Below are 18,859 nucleotides of genomic sequence, written 5' to 3' on the forward strand. Positions count from 1 at the left end.
ATGGAAAACACTGCTGGGAATCTTTATTTATATTAAAGAGGCACTCTGAGGGATAGTGAATTATTTACAGGAGGTTGATATGATTAAAAGTCAAGTTCTACAAAAAGCTGTTGTAATTCTTATCTGATTATTATGTTCAAGGCCAGACCAGAGACAAGTTGGAAAAGCCAAGGCTTTGCATGTTGAACAGAAGTAGTCCTCAGCATGTGGGGAAAATGGCAGTGATAAACCTACTATTAGGCATCTGGGAGAGAAGCCCAGCATCTCCTCTGTGTGTGGGCTAAAATAGACACGAGCCACTATCACAGATAATGGCAGCTTGTAGGCACATGAAGGGAGCAACTAAAATCCATTTCACTTAGACAAGAAAACGCACTCTGATATTTACCTGTGTCCATCACATGTGAAAAGTGTTTACTGTGAATTATCCAAGAGAAAAGTGCAGGCTGAGGGGTTTCATTACCTATCTGACAGTAGTTCAGATCACACATTGAACGCAAGAAATCACAGGTAAATCTCAGATTGGTGTCTTGGGTAGTCAAATGGATTCCTGCTATTCATGTAAAGTATATGCCTTTTTCTACAACTGCTGGAGGCCCGCATCCGGAGCAGTGGGAACATGTGCAGACACATAGAAAACGTGAGAGTAAAATAAGCAGAGTAAGATTTGTGTGGTTTTAGAAAATTAAGATCACTTTGAAAATAACTCTCAGTCTCATGTCAAGGTTAGAGACTGCACCTTGCACTGTTAGCAAATACAATGCACAGCTATGTCTGCTAAGGGCTGCTCTACAGCCTGCCTGATTGCGGTAGTTGTAATGAAGAACCCTTTCTAGGAATAGCTGGAATCCCTTGCAGGTACGTTGTCCTATTTTCACCTTTTCCTCATTCGAAAAGGTAGTAAAACAATATATTTTTTAACATCAGTTTTGCATACATGACAATGTATTGTAAGTGAAGCACAAGAGACTCTGCATAACACACATACAGACTTTTAAATAAAAACTTTTAAATGAAGTTTGTAAGTTTGCCCAGACTTTGAATATGTGCAATAGATTCTAAAGTCAATGCTGACCTCCCAGGCACTCTCAGATTCCGAGATACGATTCAAAGTTCAAACACCTGAGAAACACTAGAGAAAATCATAGCCAACTGAATGTCATATTATTGTTTCAATGCTTGCTACTAAAAGTAAATGGTAAGTTTTAAGTAAATGTATTGTGTTACCAAATCTTTCCTTTCAAACAAACACTTCTGTCAGAAGTGTCTTAATTTCTTATCACAGAATTTCATCCGCACAAGGAGCAATAAATAATTCATGTTCCTAGCTCTTTGTTGTGTGTCCCTGAACTGCACAGAGCTGGAAGGCTGACAGCTGTGTCAGGACAAGCACCAAAGATCTGACATGACAAGTGACTAACAAGTTTCTTTCAGTCTATAGTGAAAGAAGACAATGGCATAAAGTGCAAAAACGAAATCCTGAAACAAAATGAAACTGTTTCTTTCTCTTTACCTAAGTGTTTGCTATGAGCTTATTTCCGACCCATAACCTCTGGTCATTTTATAGTACTGCCCAACCCCCTTTACTCCTCACATTCGCCTGGCCATTTACGCCTGTCCACGGATCAATATGAGCAATTCTTGGAGAAATACGATGTCTCCATGACAACCAAGCCACAAATTCTCAGTGGAAAGCAGTGAGACCAGTAGTGAAATCTCCTGAGGTTTTCAGACCTATAAGACAAGATGTCTTAAAATGCAGGAATGGACAGAAACAAAAGCCAGAGTAATTCATTGTTTATTACTAGTTTAATGATGTCAGATGGACCGAATGGAACTCAGTTTTTAAGTTTAGATGCTTTATCAACATGTATTTTTGCCAGTCAATATTCACCTCCTGACAGGCTTTTATTCTTTCCATTACTTCATACAGACATGCAGAGTGCAGAATTGGAAATTCACGTTCCTGTCCAAATGTGTACACTTGGCCACATGGAATTAATTTAAGGTTAAAATTAATGCTGTCTTTAAGGTACATTCATTCCCACCTGAACACTTTAGTGCCACCTTGTTTTAACTCTTTCTCACTTCAGAACAGATCAGAACTGGGACAATCCACATTTTTGCCCATAATGGTTGCTGAAGGGACCACAGACAGTTTCCGAAGGAGGTGCGACGCACCACCGACCATAGGTGCGCTGTGGATCAAACCCGACCCCTTCCTGAGTAGATTATCTATTTCTTTCTAAATCTCACACTAGTTTCTGCTGTACAGCTCGAGTCAAGCCTAGGTGGCTTTCAAACGAGTACAGATTTACAATTCATTGCTTTCAATTATTCTAACATATACTGGTGCTCATTTCCGTGGAAAAGATGAAAAGAGAATGTAGTTTGAATCCAGTATATCACAGCGGTTGAACTCCCAAGGAATCCTGGAGGAGTGGAGCGTGCTGAAATATAATCCCCCAGACATGGGTCCTATCTGGGTTCTGAGATGACTTAGGGGACCTGACATGGATTTCAGACTGCACCCTTTGACTGAAAATTAAATCTCAGCAGCGTTCCTTGGGGAAGGATCAGGGGACTGTTGGCAGCTGCCCCCTGTCAGCACAGGCTGCAAGATTTGGAAATCTCTTAACTAAGCTGACAGGCCGCAGAGACGATGAATCAAAAATATGATACACGGATCAGCACACAAAGATGCAAGAGGGTACGCAGGAACCAGATAAAGCGGGGAAGGAAAATATCAAGTGAAGAAAGATGTTTAACTCTTTCACTAATGAGGACTACATGCAGGTTACGTATATGGTGTATGTGGGTCCAGCTCAGAGTTTGCTTAAAAGATCTTAGTATTTAGTCACACAGAGTGTTTTTAATCAGCTGTGACTCGATACACTTTATATTTAATTGTTTCCCTTTGGGATTAATCTAATAAATTTTGTAGATGTTCCATAACGAGAAAGATAATGAAACTACATGAAGATAAATCTTTTAGTCACCAAAAAGGATGCACTTTATGGATGTTCCTGTATTTAGCTGAATCAATGTTAAGAGCCATTAAAATGAAATAATGATTCTGAGCTGATTTAAAGAAAAGAATCAAGCTATTTAACGCCACCAATTTGCTTTCCTCCAGAGATACGGCGTTTGAATGTCTGCCGCTACATTCAACTGCAGTATATGCGGTCCTTCTAATTTTTCATAATCTCATGCTACCTTCAAGGGTCAGACATTGTACATATATTAAGTAAGCACTGTAGTCCAAAACTAATTATAATGAACTAGTAGTGTCAGCTTTCTTTTTGGTCATAAAGCCTTTATCCTTTCTAAGACCTGAATTCTTGATGAAAGAGAAAAGGATAACAGCTCCACACTGTGACCCCTGGAGGTGACCATTAATTTGACATTGCAGCTGCTAAAAAGGAAACAGCATTACAATGTGCTTTTTTTACAGACCCAAAAGCTGTGTCAGATTTATCGCTTGATACTTGGTGACTGTCTTTAAATGCCTCTCACCTGGACTCTCAGGCTCTTCCAGGACACATCTGTCAGGCGCATCCTCCACGTCTTGGAAGTTTGCCGAGGTGGAGCTCCTTTCATGCTTCGGCGCACTGACTGGAGCAATAAAGAACAAAAACAGGGGGAGGGAGAAATGTAATGTATTCAGAAACAAACACCCCTTGACTTTCTGCAGTGCTTTCACTGCTGAAGACATAATTTGTAAACACGAATAACAGACTGAAATAAAACAGAAACTCAAAGTACTTCTATGCAACATAGCACAGCTGAAAAATCTATAGACAAGAATTCATTCAGGGAGAAGTTTGCGGTGTCAGCTTAAAGGTGATCCTTTTCAAGTTAAAACCCAGGTTTTTCTCTTAGAATTCTAAAATAATAAAATAATTCAGAAGCCATAAAAAAGTGCTTGTCTGTTTCACCAAAGAAGCCAGTAAACAATACAAAAGATCAATTAGGTGGTTTTGTAATTACTAGAGTCATTCACTAGGGAGAGAAATGGTGTTCATTTTAAGATGAAAGTACGTTGTATATAACAAACAAGAATGTGTAATAAAAATATTGATATTCCAAAGTACAGTAAAAACCAGACTGAGCTGCAGTTTAGAGATTACCAAATTTGATTTCTTCTTTTACTTAATTGCTCAAAACATTTTCATTTCAGAGCAGGAAAATATTTTCATGGAAACAATGGTCTGTGTATGACTTTTTAATTCCCTTGGCTTTTGAACAAATCCCACAGAAGTTTTCCTTGAACAGGAGAGACGTATTTCCCTTGTCAATGCCCATTTCCCTCTCTTCTGCTCCATATCTCCATATGGAGCCACAAATACAGCTTGAAGATAAAGTAGAATTCTTAAACAATATAATACAGAATAGCACAGTAAAGAAGAGATCTCAGTTTTTCAGTGCCATTAAAGCTCCCAGATGATCCCATTTCTTAAGAAAATAGTGGTCACTAGAAAATACTAGATTTTTTTCCAATATCTAGAAAACTAAGCAAGGCTCCAAACTTCTATATGGATGGGGATACTAATGGCTAGACACAATCTCAGCGTAGTTTTGTCCTGTTTTCCAAATAAGAAATTTGTTCCCTTATAACTTTTGATGGGTTCTTTTTTTTTTTTTTTTTTTTAATAGATGAATATTTGCTGAAGGATTACTGAACTTAAACACCCATCTAAATTTTCCAGAACTATAAGTGAATCAGCAAGGCCTCAGGGCATTATTCAGACAGGAAGAGCTCAAAAGACACATATTCCACTCCAGTGCTCTGCGCTTTCCATCGGTTTGCAGCTATTGATCCCAGGTCGCCAAAAGGTTCCATCATTCTTGACTCTTGCATCTACACAGAGTCCGTTTGAAGCAATCAGGGCTTCAATACAGTTGGGGGATTAGATCCTTGAAAATGCAATATTAAAACGTAATAAATAATAAAATCTATGATAATGACACCATGCATTTCACCTGAAAAAAAAGCACTACATTTTGCTTAAAAAATCTGCCTTGGATGGCGACTAACTAGTATATAAAACCCTGCTCAGGTAGAGCAGGAACACTTAAATTTCTGAGCTCACAAAAAGCCAGTGGACTTGTATCAATGGTCATCTTATCCACATGAAGAGGAATTTTAGTCCTTGTCTCTGCCAAGGAAACACTGACATGATAATCTGCATGAGTTGAGTTGACACGGAAGAACAACTTACAATAAATAGCAAATGTTCATGTTCACGCATGAAAACGCTACAATACGTGCAGGAAGAAATGTTTTCAAAGAAATCTGTGCTTTTCTCCGATTTTCACAACATTTAAATAATTTTCAAATATACAAACTGAAGGCCAGGATTCCCACTTCAAAAAAGAAAAACTGGAAAATACAAGTGTGCACGTTATATTCTTTAAAACATTGTTTTGTGCCAAATTTATTACAACATTCTTTCTGAAACAGTTCTTCCCACTAAGCGGTTGGCTCCACTGTGCTGAGTGATAGATTGAGTCATTACAGCTGCATGAATTTAAAAGTCAAAACTACTCTGAAGAAGAACAATAGGAAAATTTCTAAAAGAGTATATTGTGATAAAAGGGAGAAAACAAAAAGTACAGCTATGCCTTTGCAGAGAAAGACAGAAACCACAGGAGCTGTCCTCTCTAAAAAACATAGCAGTGACCAAAAATTCAGAATCAGCCATCCAAAATGAAGGGTGTATTTTCACCCAATGAAGAATTCTCACAGTGAACCCAGGAGCAGGGACACTTTCACAACACCAAGCATCACCCGCACTCGGGAGGTCGCAGGTACTTCCCTTGCTGGAAGTCTGTGCTCTATCTGATCTTGAATGGGAGTAGGACAAACCTGTTCAGGTGCTCTCCATCTGTCCCAGAACACATCAGCATTAAGTCATGTAATTTAAAGTGACCTGCTTGATTTTACGACAAAGCAGAGCGAAGCAGTGTTTTTAGGGAAGGTACGGATTCAGCTGAGGAGTAACTCTGAACATAATGAATAAAAGACAGCTAGAAGCAGGTCCATACACAGAGGAGATACATCAGAAGGGAGGTGTGAAGTGAACAAGAAATTAAGACAGGCTGGCAAGATCCTTGGACAAAACAGGAGGATCTCCAGTCGATACGCCTGAGTAGAGGCTGGGGAGATTCAAGGGGGGTGGAGTCACTGGAAGCCAAGAAAGACCAAAAAGAGAAAAAAGGGATCACAGGCAGAGCTGATATGGCTGAAAAATGACAAAAAACAATGAAACACTTGCACAAATAGTTGGTGGCAAGGAGTCACCGGGAACAGTTTAAAGGGAGTGGAAAGCATGGATAGAAAGGGTTTTCCCAGGGACAGAGAAGCAGACCTCTAGACAACTTGCGCAAGAAAGGCTGTCACAGAGTGAGGTTCAGCAGGAAAAAGTGAAGGAAGGAAAATGCTATTTCACAAAACCAGGAGACAGGCTGGGACAGGCTAGGATCGGGTCACTGGTGCGAGGGATGCGCATCTCCGCCTTGTCACTTCCTCAGAAGTACCCACACCTCCCCAGACAGCACCAGGGCAGATCAGCTTCGCAGCACCCCGCTTTATGAAGTTACACAATGAGTGCACGCAGCGCGCCAGACAGGGAGCTAGGCAGAGACCTTCAGTCTTTCTTTTTCAAAACATCATGCTATACGCTCAGTTTGAAGGGGCAGGTTCCTTAAAAATACTGTAAAAGAACAAAGGGAACTGAAAAGTTAAAAATAAGGGAAGAACAGTGTGGCCCAAATAAAGAGTGAAAGTAAAAAATGGCATTATGTAATCATGAAAAAAACCCCAAAACAATCTTAACACTGACACCTACTTCACTATGTTTTCTCTTAGGGGAATAGGATTTTATGTTCAAATGTCAATAGGGGAAATATTGTTCCGATTTGTTTATACCTAGGATGCTGAGGGAATTTAAGTTATTTAAATATAAACAGCATGATCTTTCTTCGTTCTGAGTATACTCTGTCCCACTTTCGGTTTAAATGGACCTTAAAATTACTTTTGCTTCCACTTGAAAGATAATTTGTGTAGCCAAAGTGATGTAAATGACTGGGGTAGAAATGAGCCCCAAATCTACAAGTCAGAGAAGAAGTTGGGAAACAACAACTTCTGATACAATAACTCCAATGATATTTTCTTTCTATTCAGGCCAATGTAATTTAAATTATTACATGGAGAGTAGAGATTTCCTTTGCTAGCATGCAAGTAAGGTAAAAGGGCAGGTTTCATTGAGGCAAATGACCTTGAACTTAGCATATAAAAATTACATAAATCTTTATTGTACAGGACCAATCTTGAGAATTGTGGAATTTTTTTCTGATACATCGTAATAAGCTCTGAAGAGTTGTTTGTCAAACTTGATACCCATTCTCTTACATTATTGAAACAGAAAAAGACATTTAAAAAAATAGGTATAGAATTTAGAATAGTAAAAGAATGTCATAAGATCATAGTATTCAATTAAACATGTAAATAGTTTCAAAATATTTCAAATTCCACAAAATTAAACTATTTCTGAAAAGAGATCACAGACTGATTGGTGATCGGTCTATGAAACAAGAGTCTTTGTGTGAACAAACTCTTAAATGATAAGCTGTTCTTCGCAAATGTACACCAGCCACTAATTACAACATCAACTCCTCGCTATCGTTTATTTATACATGTTCTGTTTAAACTCTGAAAAGCCTTGTTCCACTCTGGAAATATCACACACTGAAGTCTAAATAACCTGCTCCGCATACTAATTTTCAGAGGGCAGACACGTTGGAGAAAGAAGTTTGCGTAACGCAGGTGACTAAACCAGTCAGCATTTTCTGACAAGACGCCTTTGTTATTGATAAGGTGGATTAGTAACTTACAGACAGTCTGTGGAGAAAACAAGAACTTACTTGTCATTCAAAACAGCAGCTAGGGCAACAAAAAATATTTTTCAATCAAAATTATTAGGCAAGATAGGCTATAGGTGATAAATATATTTCAGATCTAATACAAAACCACAAAGCAACCTGAATCTAAATAAAACTGCACGAAAAAAGCTGTAAAGGAAAAAAATATGTTGGTATTCTTTTCATAAATGGATAAAATGATTATGTTGCAGTGTCACTTCTGGGATGTATGGGATCTACAGGCACATACCTTACTATACCTAAAACGCTTGAAAGAGAGCTCAGCAATAAATGCTTTGAGTACTATTTTAAGAAGCACATTTCACAGATATCATAAAAAGCGTAAGAACTGCTGTACTTGCTGAGACCAAAGATCATCAATGTAAGAGTCCAACAACCATACACTAATACTTCACTAGAACTTTCTCTTAAACTCCAATTTGAAACTTGGGGAATTCCAGAACTTTTTTTTTTTTTTTAAATATTTAATAACTCATGATAGATTTCTGTTCCACAAACTCCTCCAATTTTCCCTTAAGCACATAGAACTTTCACATCCTTAACACCCTACACCCTAACTTGCCTTAAGATGGCAAGCCCCATGTGCTGCCACGCAGGTAGGCGTCTCCTCTTGTTTGTGCCTGTCCCCATTAGCCGAGTGTGACATTTATTGTACGAGAAAAGGCATGTGTACAAGCCCTGCGTACTCTCTCCATGACACTTGTGACTGAACAGTCCTGTGGTTTATCCTCTTTCAACCATCTCTTTTCCAGGGTGAGGATTACTATCCTACTTAGCTTTATCCACGCATTTTTATGCCAACCTGAAAGGATACAGTTATTTTACTGACATTATACGAAATACAGAAAACATTCACGAAATGGCAACTGAAATATTATCAGTGCTCACCACAACCATCTAGAAACAGAAAAGGCAAATGATGGAGTTACCCTAGTCAGCCCACCATGCCGGTTGGGTGACGGCGCTCTCCGCTGAGCAGCGTGCCAGCAGGCAGGGATCAGCTCAGCTGGGGATGTGCCCTTGGTGGCACCCGTGCCGAGTACAGCACCAGGATTATTTCACAGGTTTCGCAGGTGATGCTCCTGTTTTCAGAGGCCGCTATGGCATTTGCCTTTGTTGCCACAGCGTGAACACTGTTGACTCACGCTCAGCTTGTGATCCAGATTCTTTCCTGGGAAACTGTTGCCTTGTTATTTCTTCCCCATCCTGTCTCTTTGTGGAAGATTAATCCTACCTCAGTCTAGATCCTCGCTCTCGTCCTTATTGAATTGAACCCTATTTTTTTTCCACACCATTTCTCAGGCCATATAAACCACTAATTCATCTCACTGACAGAAGACATCAGTTGCTGGTCATTTCATAATTTTTAGTGTCGTTTAAAAGAACCTGCCCTGATGTATGTAGTTGTCATTTAATTGAGAATGCCTGGTTATCTTCTGATGATTAAATACCTCACCGGCCCAGTTTTCATTATATTTTGATTTTGAAAAGAGAGATTAAGAAATTAACCTGGAGAAACACATTATTATTCTAAAGTGAATGCTGCAACATATGGAAATTGGAACTGTCCTTGAAATAAGCCAGTATGGAGCAAGTGATTCTATGACCCTGTTCCAGCCAAACTGGAAGCTACAGCAATTTAAATCCACTACAGTGAATGCAGAAGCAGGACCTAACATCACATTGCAGAGCTCAGTTTGCAGAAATACCAACCCACGCACCTGGGGAAGCCTGAGCTTGCTCTTGCACTGTGCACAGTCATGTGCAAACAAAGCTCATTCCACTCGCCAAGCGAATAGCAACTGAAGGACAATTTTTCCTTCTGTTAAGTGTAAAGTTTCTTTTAAGGTTTCTACATATTTTAAACCAAAAACCTCCTGAAACTCCATTTTCCTCCCCACCCTTATCTTTGAGGACAGCATTACTCCAGACAGGAAATCTGAAATTTTCAGTGATTCTTTTCCCAATATACCTTGAAGTTTTATTCACCCAGAGGGACTTCCCCACTTCTCTCAACTAAAATATAATGGCATGTAACAAATTATGCTCTCAAAGGACATCACATTTTTGTTTCATTAGTGCAATGAAACATTCACTCAATTTTAAAGCAGTTGTCTTGATCTTAGTTGTGATTTATACCAGAATCTGTCCATGTATTCTGTGTAGTATATATAATAAAACACCTAACTAGTTAAATTTGTCTCAGTGGGTTCTGCTGCAAGAAATAAAATACTTTCTCATAAAATCCCACACATGGTTTACTGCACAGCTCTGAAGCGTATGCTTCTGTAAAAGTCAGAAGGATTTTAAAAAAGGAAAATATAACCCCAAACGGTCTTTAATTAATTCTTCTATCACTATACATTGCTTTTTCTTCTTAATGTCCTCTCTGCCTAGAAAGCCCGAATTTCTTTTTCCCAATTTCCCTAAATGCGCGGTAGTGCACTTTTTACCCAAATCTGGCATGACTGAATTATTTGATCACAGTTGATCAACATTATTTATCCCTCTCTCATTATTATTATTTTTTTTTTCAACCAGCAATTGGGAGGCAATAGCAAAAGAATTTCTACAGGAATTAGTAAAGGCAGCCAAATTCAGTTCTGGTAGTTACTAGACGATTAGTTTCTTTTTTTAATTGAAGTATATAGCATCTCCTCACCTGTCCAATCTTCTAAAAATAAATAGCAAGATTCCCCCTGGTTTCTGCGCGTTAGATCAATGGTGTGGGAGCGTACATATTGCAGATATGACTGCCTATTGGGGTATCAGTAGCTTCTACAAGACCAACAAACAAATAAAGAAATATTGCATGTGTTAAAAATTGCATTATTGACAGTACCGGCATTATTATTTTCATGACAGTAGATTCATTTGGTATTCAAGTCTAAAAACATTAATCTGGGAATTTTCAGAGGATTATGGTTCAGTCCATTTCTACAGAGGAATTCTAGCTGTAGATTGCCTGAATTTGCTTTTGAAAATAAAATGAAACGGAAGTGTGCAGCATGGTTATGCTGCTGACATAACCCTGTGCATAACATGGACGTTATAGCTTGCATACTCTTCCCTTCTCTCGATCAAAGCTGCCCAAATAGCTTAATCCATGGAAAAAAAAAATATACACAGAGCCTCTTTATTAACCTCTTCTACCCAGATTATTGTTATTCTTTTGCATTATAGTCTTGAAGATGTATTACCGATAGGGAGGTAAAGCCAACTGCAGCACAGCAGGACTCTGCTGAATGGCTGCTGTATGAAAGTGGAAGTACTTATTTCCAAGACATTTCTGTGATGCTCCCTACTGTTAAAATGTTATCTGACTTTAAAAGATTTTCAGTTCAATTGTAAGCAATAAGTAAACTCAGGCAGGACAGTACTGTATACTGAAGAGTTTCACTAGCTGGTCAAACAGGCATTATTCCAAGAAACTAATGTTGTATAGGACTGCTTCCTGGTGGCTGAGACCTCTGATTGGCAAAAGACAGTGGACTTTTCAGTCAGCAAGCTAGTTACCCATGGATGTGGCTCAAGGCTGACACACAGATTGACTGGTTCACACTAATTTACTTCACACAGATTCCATTTATCTCCTAGAAGATCCCCTGGCAGCAGCTTATAATGGCATATCCTAGGATGCCTGCCTGCATGAGTTTTTAAAGCGGCAGAGCTTGATGAATCTAAGTCCAGAAAACAGTTCACAGATTGAGGACTAGGTGCAATCAAAAAACATCAAGTAGCACAGCTGGGACTTGCTAGCTTGCTTGACTGGTTTGAGCAGCTGAGCATTAACTACGCTTGCTTTCCTGCTGGCAGCCCTGTGTCACTAGGACAAATCGGAGCACTACCCGACAGAGAAAGAAGAAAGAAGAGAAAAGAAAAGAAAAAGGAGAGAAGAGAAGAAAAAGAAAAGAGAGAAGCAGCGAGGCTGAAGAGTGGAGATTGTTGCGTTGCATGGATACCGTTAACAGATGCAGGAAAAACTCATTAGAACATTTAATCTTTATGCAACTTCAGGATTATAAAACTAAATAATGCTCTGGTCGGCAAGTTTTGAGGCTAGGAATCTGGTCATGCTAACAGTTCCTAGGAAAAAAGACACGAATAAAATTAAAGCTGCTGCCCCCCCCCCAAAAAAAAAACAACCAAAAAACCCCAAACAACAAAACCCCAACAAAACACACAATAATATTCAATCTAGTACAATGAAAAAGTAAGTTACCAGTATACCGGGTTTTACGTTAAAACAAGGTGAGGTGCAGGTCAATGCAATTCCTCACCTCCACAGAGTGCAACAGACTGCAATAGATGTAAGCTTATAAATTGTATTTTTAAAAGGACTGAAAATACAGACTTCCACTATAGCTCTCCAAATTCAGATAGACAGAGACTACTCCTTAAAGTGCTTCTCAGAAAGGAAGCAAAAATTAATATTATTAGACATTAACATTTGACAGCAAATGTATTGTGAGAGATCCAAAGCACATTTAGTACTTAGGAGGTTAAAGACTCAGCTGTAGTGCTAGTTGATGAAAAAGTAGGATTAAGGCTTTAGTATGAGTCTTGACATGATCATGTTGTCTGCCTGCTGTCTTAAGCTTCGAAAAACAGCTCTGATCATCTTCTTATAAGCTCCAACTCAAAGATGTTTAAGCAGTTCCCAATCCAATTAAACAGAGGTAAATATAAGGAAGGACCCTACTGAGTCCAATCATCTTATTTTTTTAATGAAAAACAGCATAATTGCAGGTTACACAAGTCCTTAATCTCACTTTAAACCTAACAGACTGCTGCCTTATAGTGCACATGGCAAGTCCAGTTAACCCAAGCATTCTGTATTGGTGTGCTTGATTTTTGATCATTATCCTTTATTATGTTACTTGTAATCCTAAAAGCCCATGATTGTGTCCAGATATTTGGCAAGGATTGTACCTGGATATACAGGGATTCCTCTTCTAAGAGCAATGGATTAATTGGATAGTACTGTATGACTAGTAGATGGTTTGCAGTGAAACTGCTGTGCAGTTTGAAATTTATGAAGTCCACTTCCTTCTTCCTCTGTCCCTGTCCTTTAAGCAAATTGCCTTTTTGAACATTAACAGTGCCGATGTAGTAACCTATCTATTCTCACCACTATCTGACAGTACTATAGAAGTAACACTGACCCACAGTTAGCTGTTTACTAAAATCTTCTTCATAACAATTAATAGAAGATACAGAAATCCCCTTTTTCAGATGAAACTGCATGTTCAATTTAAAAGTGGCTATCTCACGCGCATGGCCCAATCATGGTATTACCTAAAGGTTTAGAGCATTAGGCTGCTTATTTTCCATACAGTCATAAGATTTTTGAGGTGTGCATGCTTGATCATATTGTGCCCAGGTATGTATTTTTAAAAATGTTTACAGTTAATACCACTGTATTAGTGGTAAAATTTTTACACTGTATTAGTGTAAAAAGAAAAATCCACATATATAATCCTTCTACTTTGTCCTATAAATATGCACAAGGACATTCTTCAAGGATGTAAAAGCAAAATCTCATCAGGGACTACCTCACTAACAGGCTCCTCATGGCTGTAAGAGCAAGAAGGAAATTTAAATGATCAGGAGCGAACTGTTTGCAGTAGCCATGTTACATTATGCATGATTCTTGGCTGCACAGGATTTAATGAATGATTTCCAGTTACATGGTTAAGATTTGTAGTGAACTGGTATTTAGGGCAGCAAACCAGTATCTGACAAATTTAGATAATTCTGTGGTTTTTCCCAAACACCAGCCGCTAGGAGCTGCTGTCCCTTTTTTTGTGTAGCTGGAAGTCTGTTTTGAATATATGGACAATGATTGTGGCCTGTGTTACAGAAGCATGAATCTAGGTTAATTTTAAGGCAGCTGCTCTCCTGATACAACTGAGAGCAAAATCTAGACTTTGCTATTCTGTGAATTAGTACGCAATAGTGGTTGATATGTACAAGTATCAGAAAGGTGCATTGTTGAACTGATGGATGACACATAATTATATTGGTAATGAATGTGGACCATCTGTTTGAGTTACCACAATAGAGAGACAGGTTTGGGAAACAGACTCTGCCCTTTCAGCACCGCAGGATGTATCTCCAGAAAACAAATGTGGCACTCCCTTACATGAGCAGATAAGCAAGGAGCTGTTAAGTTCTTACTGGGTAAAAGATGAGCCTTGTCTAATGCCGTATCTCCACTCCATTCACCTGTGGTCAACTTTATTCTTCAGGCCATCAGCAAGATGTATCTGTAAGTAGACAACTGGAGCCTGGACTCTCCACTTTGAGGTGGGTAATAAAGAGGTAAGGTAAGACAGGCACCACTGGCACTTCCAGGAAGATGGGCATCGAAGGAGGTGGCTGGTGTCTGGGGTTCAGAGGCTGCGTGAAACCACACGTGCAAGGAACTAAAAAGCATGGTTCCAAAAAATGTAGATTATCTGCTGTTAACAGGTGAAATACAGTACAAGATTGTGTTCTGTCTGGAGTTAAGCACCACAGGGGGATGAAGAGCCAAGGGGTAACACAAGTGTGAGCTCTTCCATGCTCTCTTTGGTACATTCAAGTGCTACATGAGAGTGTGAGGCAGAAATAATCTAGATGCAGAAGTGGCAGGATTTTTTAAAATGTCAAATTCGTTGCACTTCACTTAAGGTTGGTCAAGAGCCTGCTGCTCAATGCTGCCAAATTTAAGTTTGCAATCAATTTTGGTACTGCCCACTTTCAGTGTAAGACTCGTCTTCAGAGGTATGATTTATTTTTTTTTTAAAAGTATTTTTATTTAGGTACTTTTTTTACTTGAAATGTTAGCCTTTTGGGTGTTGGGACACCCAAAAGAAAAGGAATTTTATCTGGGTTTCTTCTGCTTTTAGTGAGAGTTAATACTTTCATATATCACTCTGCTCTAAGGACAGGACTTTCAGAAAAGAAACAAAGTACCATAAGATTTGCCATAAAATTATGAAGGTTGGTGAAACAACATTACATTCACTAGCTGTACTATTGTGGTAGCTAAGTCACTGGTTAGAATTTGATTTTTATTGATGTCTGATCATTAGTTTCTTGTTAATTCTGAAAGCAAAGATTTCTATTGCTTTTTGCAATGTACCTAGTCAAAAGTAACTGGAGTATCTTTATTTAGGTATTCTGAAATCTCTCTGTTCCAGGGTGTTGTTTATTTGTGCACATGTACATACCAATTCACACACAGAAAAGAGGCATACCCTGGCTGTTTGGAAATGATCCAGTCCTCAGGAAGAAATTCTGTATGGAAGTGTCCTGTCTCTTGCAGATACTTCAAATTGTACTGCTAGTATTCTTCTCTTTTACTGGTTGATTTGTTTCTGTTCCTATATGCTTTCAACTACCAGCTTGTCTGCACAATCAGAGGTGAATCTAGGGACAGTCATATATAGTCCTCTACGTATGGAAGGATAAAAACAAATTTAGTGTTTCAGGAAACAAAACTGCCAGTTCAGGAGACCACTAAAGGCTGCACTCCAGCTTGTAAGCTGAGTGAAGTGGAAATGCCAAAAGGGCTCCTGCACAAAAAAGGTACAAATGTGCAGCAGGACCTTGATTGCAGTTTCAAAAGCCCAGTGCAATGGCTGTAGCATAATTAACAGAGAACACAGCATTCTTTGAAAATAAATCACAGAATGCTCGCTCCCTGCTTAGGGCGCCGAGTTCATCTCTGTGTTAACTAGGTGCACTTTTATAAAAAGCAGTAGAGCTGCTCTTGATTTACCACAACCTGAATTTGGCCAAAGTAGCTGAGGCGAAGCAAGCAGTGCAGAAATTCTAATGGATATGTAGAAAAGATTAGAACAGATATTGCAGAAATAAGACAACTTTCCCTATCTATCTTCAAAAGAACAGGAGAGAAGTTCACTTTCACCAGAATATAACTGGCACTCTGGAATCGCCCTAATCTTCCAAAATAACCCAAATAAACCCTCAGCTCCCGAGTAAAGCCTCAGCCGCCTTAGTCCAATGATTTGAGACTACACAGCTGTAGCATAGCAATCTACCTGATTTCAATGATTAATTAAATGCACAAAGCTTGCTGAAGCTCACAGGCACCCCAGTCTCTGCACATCCTTTATCACAGCCAAATGACAAATGCGGGCAAGCTTCTGGCTATAAACTGCTCCCATAACCCAATGCTTTTTCCAGAGGGAAGAGCCCACCTCTGCCAAGAGAGCTCCACTTTACATTTTTTTTGCATTGCTACAGAATTGCAAGAATTCTTGTATATGAAAGAATATTTACAGTGCATGTGGCTTGCTGAACTTCAAGAACATGCAAAAAGATTTGCTGTTTGTGTAAGGCATTTAGTACCTAGGTTTGTTAATTCAGTTAGAGACACAGTTTGTTCCTAGGAAAAACTGACAGGCTAAAGAGCAGATAAAAATAATTCTATCAATGTGAAGGGTTAAATTCAGGTTTACAAAACTGGGATCACAGCAGTATTACCATACTGTATTATTATAAAACACATTATCTGTATCTTGCACTTTTATAGTTGCATTCACAGCTGCTGCTTCAGGCTCCATTCCAAGGGAATCACTATCATTCATAGCCAAACGAGAGTGAAAATGTGGTTTAGAAGAACCAACGACTTGGTTTGTTTTAGTTCATGAACACAACTATTGAGTGCAAATGAATAGTAAGGGCTCACTTCCCTTGTCTCATTTTTTATTCTTAAAATGCACCAACTAAAGAGCAGATTTTTTATTATTATTGCTAGTTTCTTTGGGACTGCGTAGTCTTTTGGATGTAATTAATTTTCTTTCCTTTACTTTTCACTTCTTAAGAAGTTTCACCTAACACTCAATGTAAAGACAATAAAAGGATTGTCCTTTCTCTCTGGCCACTTAGTTCTATAACCATACTTAAACGATCAGAATAATGATCTAAACATGTAAAGTATCGATCACTTGTTTAACACATCAATGTCTGAGCAGCTAAATGTTTGTTAAAAGAAGATAAACTTTTTTCACTAATCTATTTGTACTGTTTTCTATACATTTTTCTTATCATTTAATCTCTACAGTATTATTGTACAATCGTTTCTGACTTCTAACTAGCAGCCTTGGTTTCTTTCATCTACAGCAATGGCATGCCATTCTCCACGTCTCTGATCTAAATTTTAGGACCTTTGAAACATTTCAATGATACTACGAAACACATCCTTTATCTCTTCTATACGCACACCTCCTGCAAATCATCTTTCATGGGCGTATAACATTCATAACATGCAGAACGAGGAATGACAAATGCCTTTTGTCATTTCATAAAGTACACTGGGATATGTGCTAGGGTATTTTGCAAGTGTTAAGATAGAAGGTGTTCCCCAAACTGTCACACATGGCAAATATTTATTGTACCATGGTTATAACAGTTTGTGAAATAATAAAGGCTGAAACAGGACCTGGGGTTAACTCACATGTAAGTACATGGAGATGTCTCTAAGATTCAGAAAGAATACTGAGAAATCTCAACACAGCTTATCTACACTAGAAATACATTACTTGCTTGGGAACATGGCGTGTATTTTAAATCAAACAGTTATGTATAAAATTACAGAATAATATGCAAGCTACAGGTGCATACAAGATACAGTTTTTCTTGTTCATAATTAATACCTGTACCTCAAACTCCGCGCAGGGCTTAGTGCTATCCTGTAATGTTAGCACGCATTTAATTGATGTCCAATAGCTTTTTTTAATTTTCAGTTTAAAAAAAGCCCCACAACCAACCACTGAAAACTTCAATGTGCCATCAAGACAGCTACAGAGAACACTGTTCTTAAAGATACAGAATTTGTTAGGACTACTACACCATGCTCTCCCCACAACAACTGGACTCCCAGCTTCCCATACTTAGAAGAAAACACCTCATTCCCATCAAATGTTACGTAAACCTTGACATCATACTGGTACACAACTATTTTTCTCTGCTACTGGAAATACCAAAAGCAAATAGCTGATAACCTCACTGAATACTGATTTATGGCAGAGCTGCGCTTACAAAGACAATTGACTACAGGTACTTGAAACACTAAAAATACTCACAACAATTTGAGTATCTCTATGAATACAGATGTTCAGGGTTTTTTTTTTTTGCATAATTTTAATTCAGTGCCTGCTTGTTTAAAGTACTTCTCAGTTTATGTATATATGGCTGGCCATATTTCAGATATGTATACATTCTGTTACTTAAAGAATATGTATTTTACAGCAATTTTTAACAAACCATAAATTTAGTACAGTATTACTAGAGGAAATCCGTTTCTATGAAAGCTGTATATTCACAATATATTGTTGAAGTATATATTGCATTAATACTTCACTGTGCTTATAAATGTTAATACAGGTTATTTGTTTATTACTATGTCAAGGTTATTCATCATATGCAGTGTCAGAAAGCACAAGCTGACATCTCATATTGTCTACTTCAAGGGCAAGACCAATGTGACCTTTGGCTTCTTCTTTTAAAAAGGATGAAATCATTCCAGAGGAATAACACTGCACTGCACAGCTCCCTTTAAGAATCAATCTGCCATTTATGGTTTCCAATTTTCCATACTGTACTATGGCTTGTTAAGATCTGATGGCTAATTTTCTTTTCAAACTTTAGTGTTCTAAAATTCCAAAAAAAAATTTTTCTTATTGTAATGTCATTTATTCTTCCTACTTATTTGCCATAGAATGAAAATTTCAAATCATCAGTTCTTTTGTTATTTTTGGCAGGGTCCCTCTTGATTCTGTTTGGGACCGAAATCGTGGTGGCCAGTGACTTCCTCGATCTAGATGGCATCTGTAATCAGAAAATATTTAAAAAGCATTTTGGACTCTCAGTGTTTTTTCTTTCCAAAATCTGTCATAATCTC

General features: G+C 38.3%; 1 protein-coding gene across 3 annotated transcripts in view; it reads right to left on the reverse strand.

Moving 5' to 3' along the window:
• The window catches only part of WDR72 (WD repeat domain 72), a 128,993-nt gene that overhangs the window by 4,631 nt on the left and 105,503 nt on the right, over nucleotides 1–18,859 (reverse strand). For all 3 annotated transcript variants that reach the window (XM_037395936.1, XM_037395935.1, XM_037395937.1), the window contains one exon: nucleotides 3,517–3,615. In XM_037395936.1, the coding sequence (XP_037251833.1) occupies nucleotides 3,517–3,615 (99 nt within the window). The remainder of the gene's footprint in view (nucleotides 1–3,516; nucleotides 3,616–18,859) is intronic.

The sequence above is a fragment of the Falco rusticolus genome, chromosome 7 (assembly GCF_015220075.1).
Source record: "Falco rusticolus isolate bFalRus1 chromosome 7, bFalRus1.pri, whole genome shotgun sequence".
Lineage (NCBI taxonomy): Eukaryota > Metazoa > Chordata > Aves > Falconiformes > Falconidae > Falco > Falco rusticolus.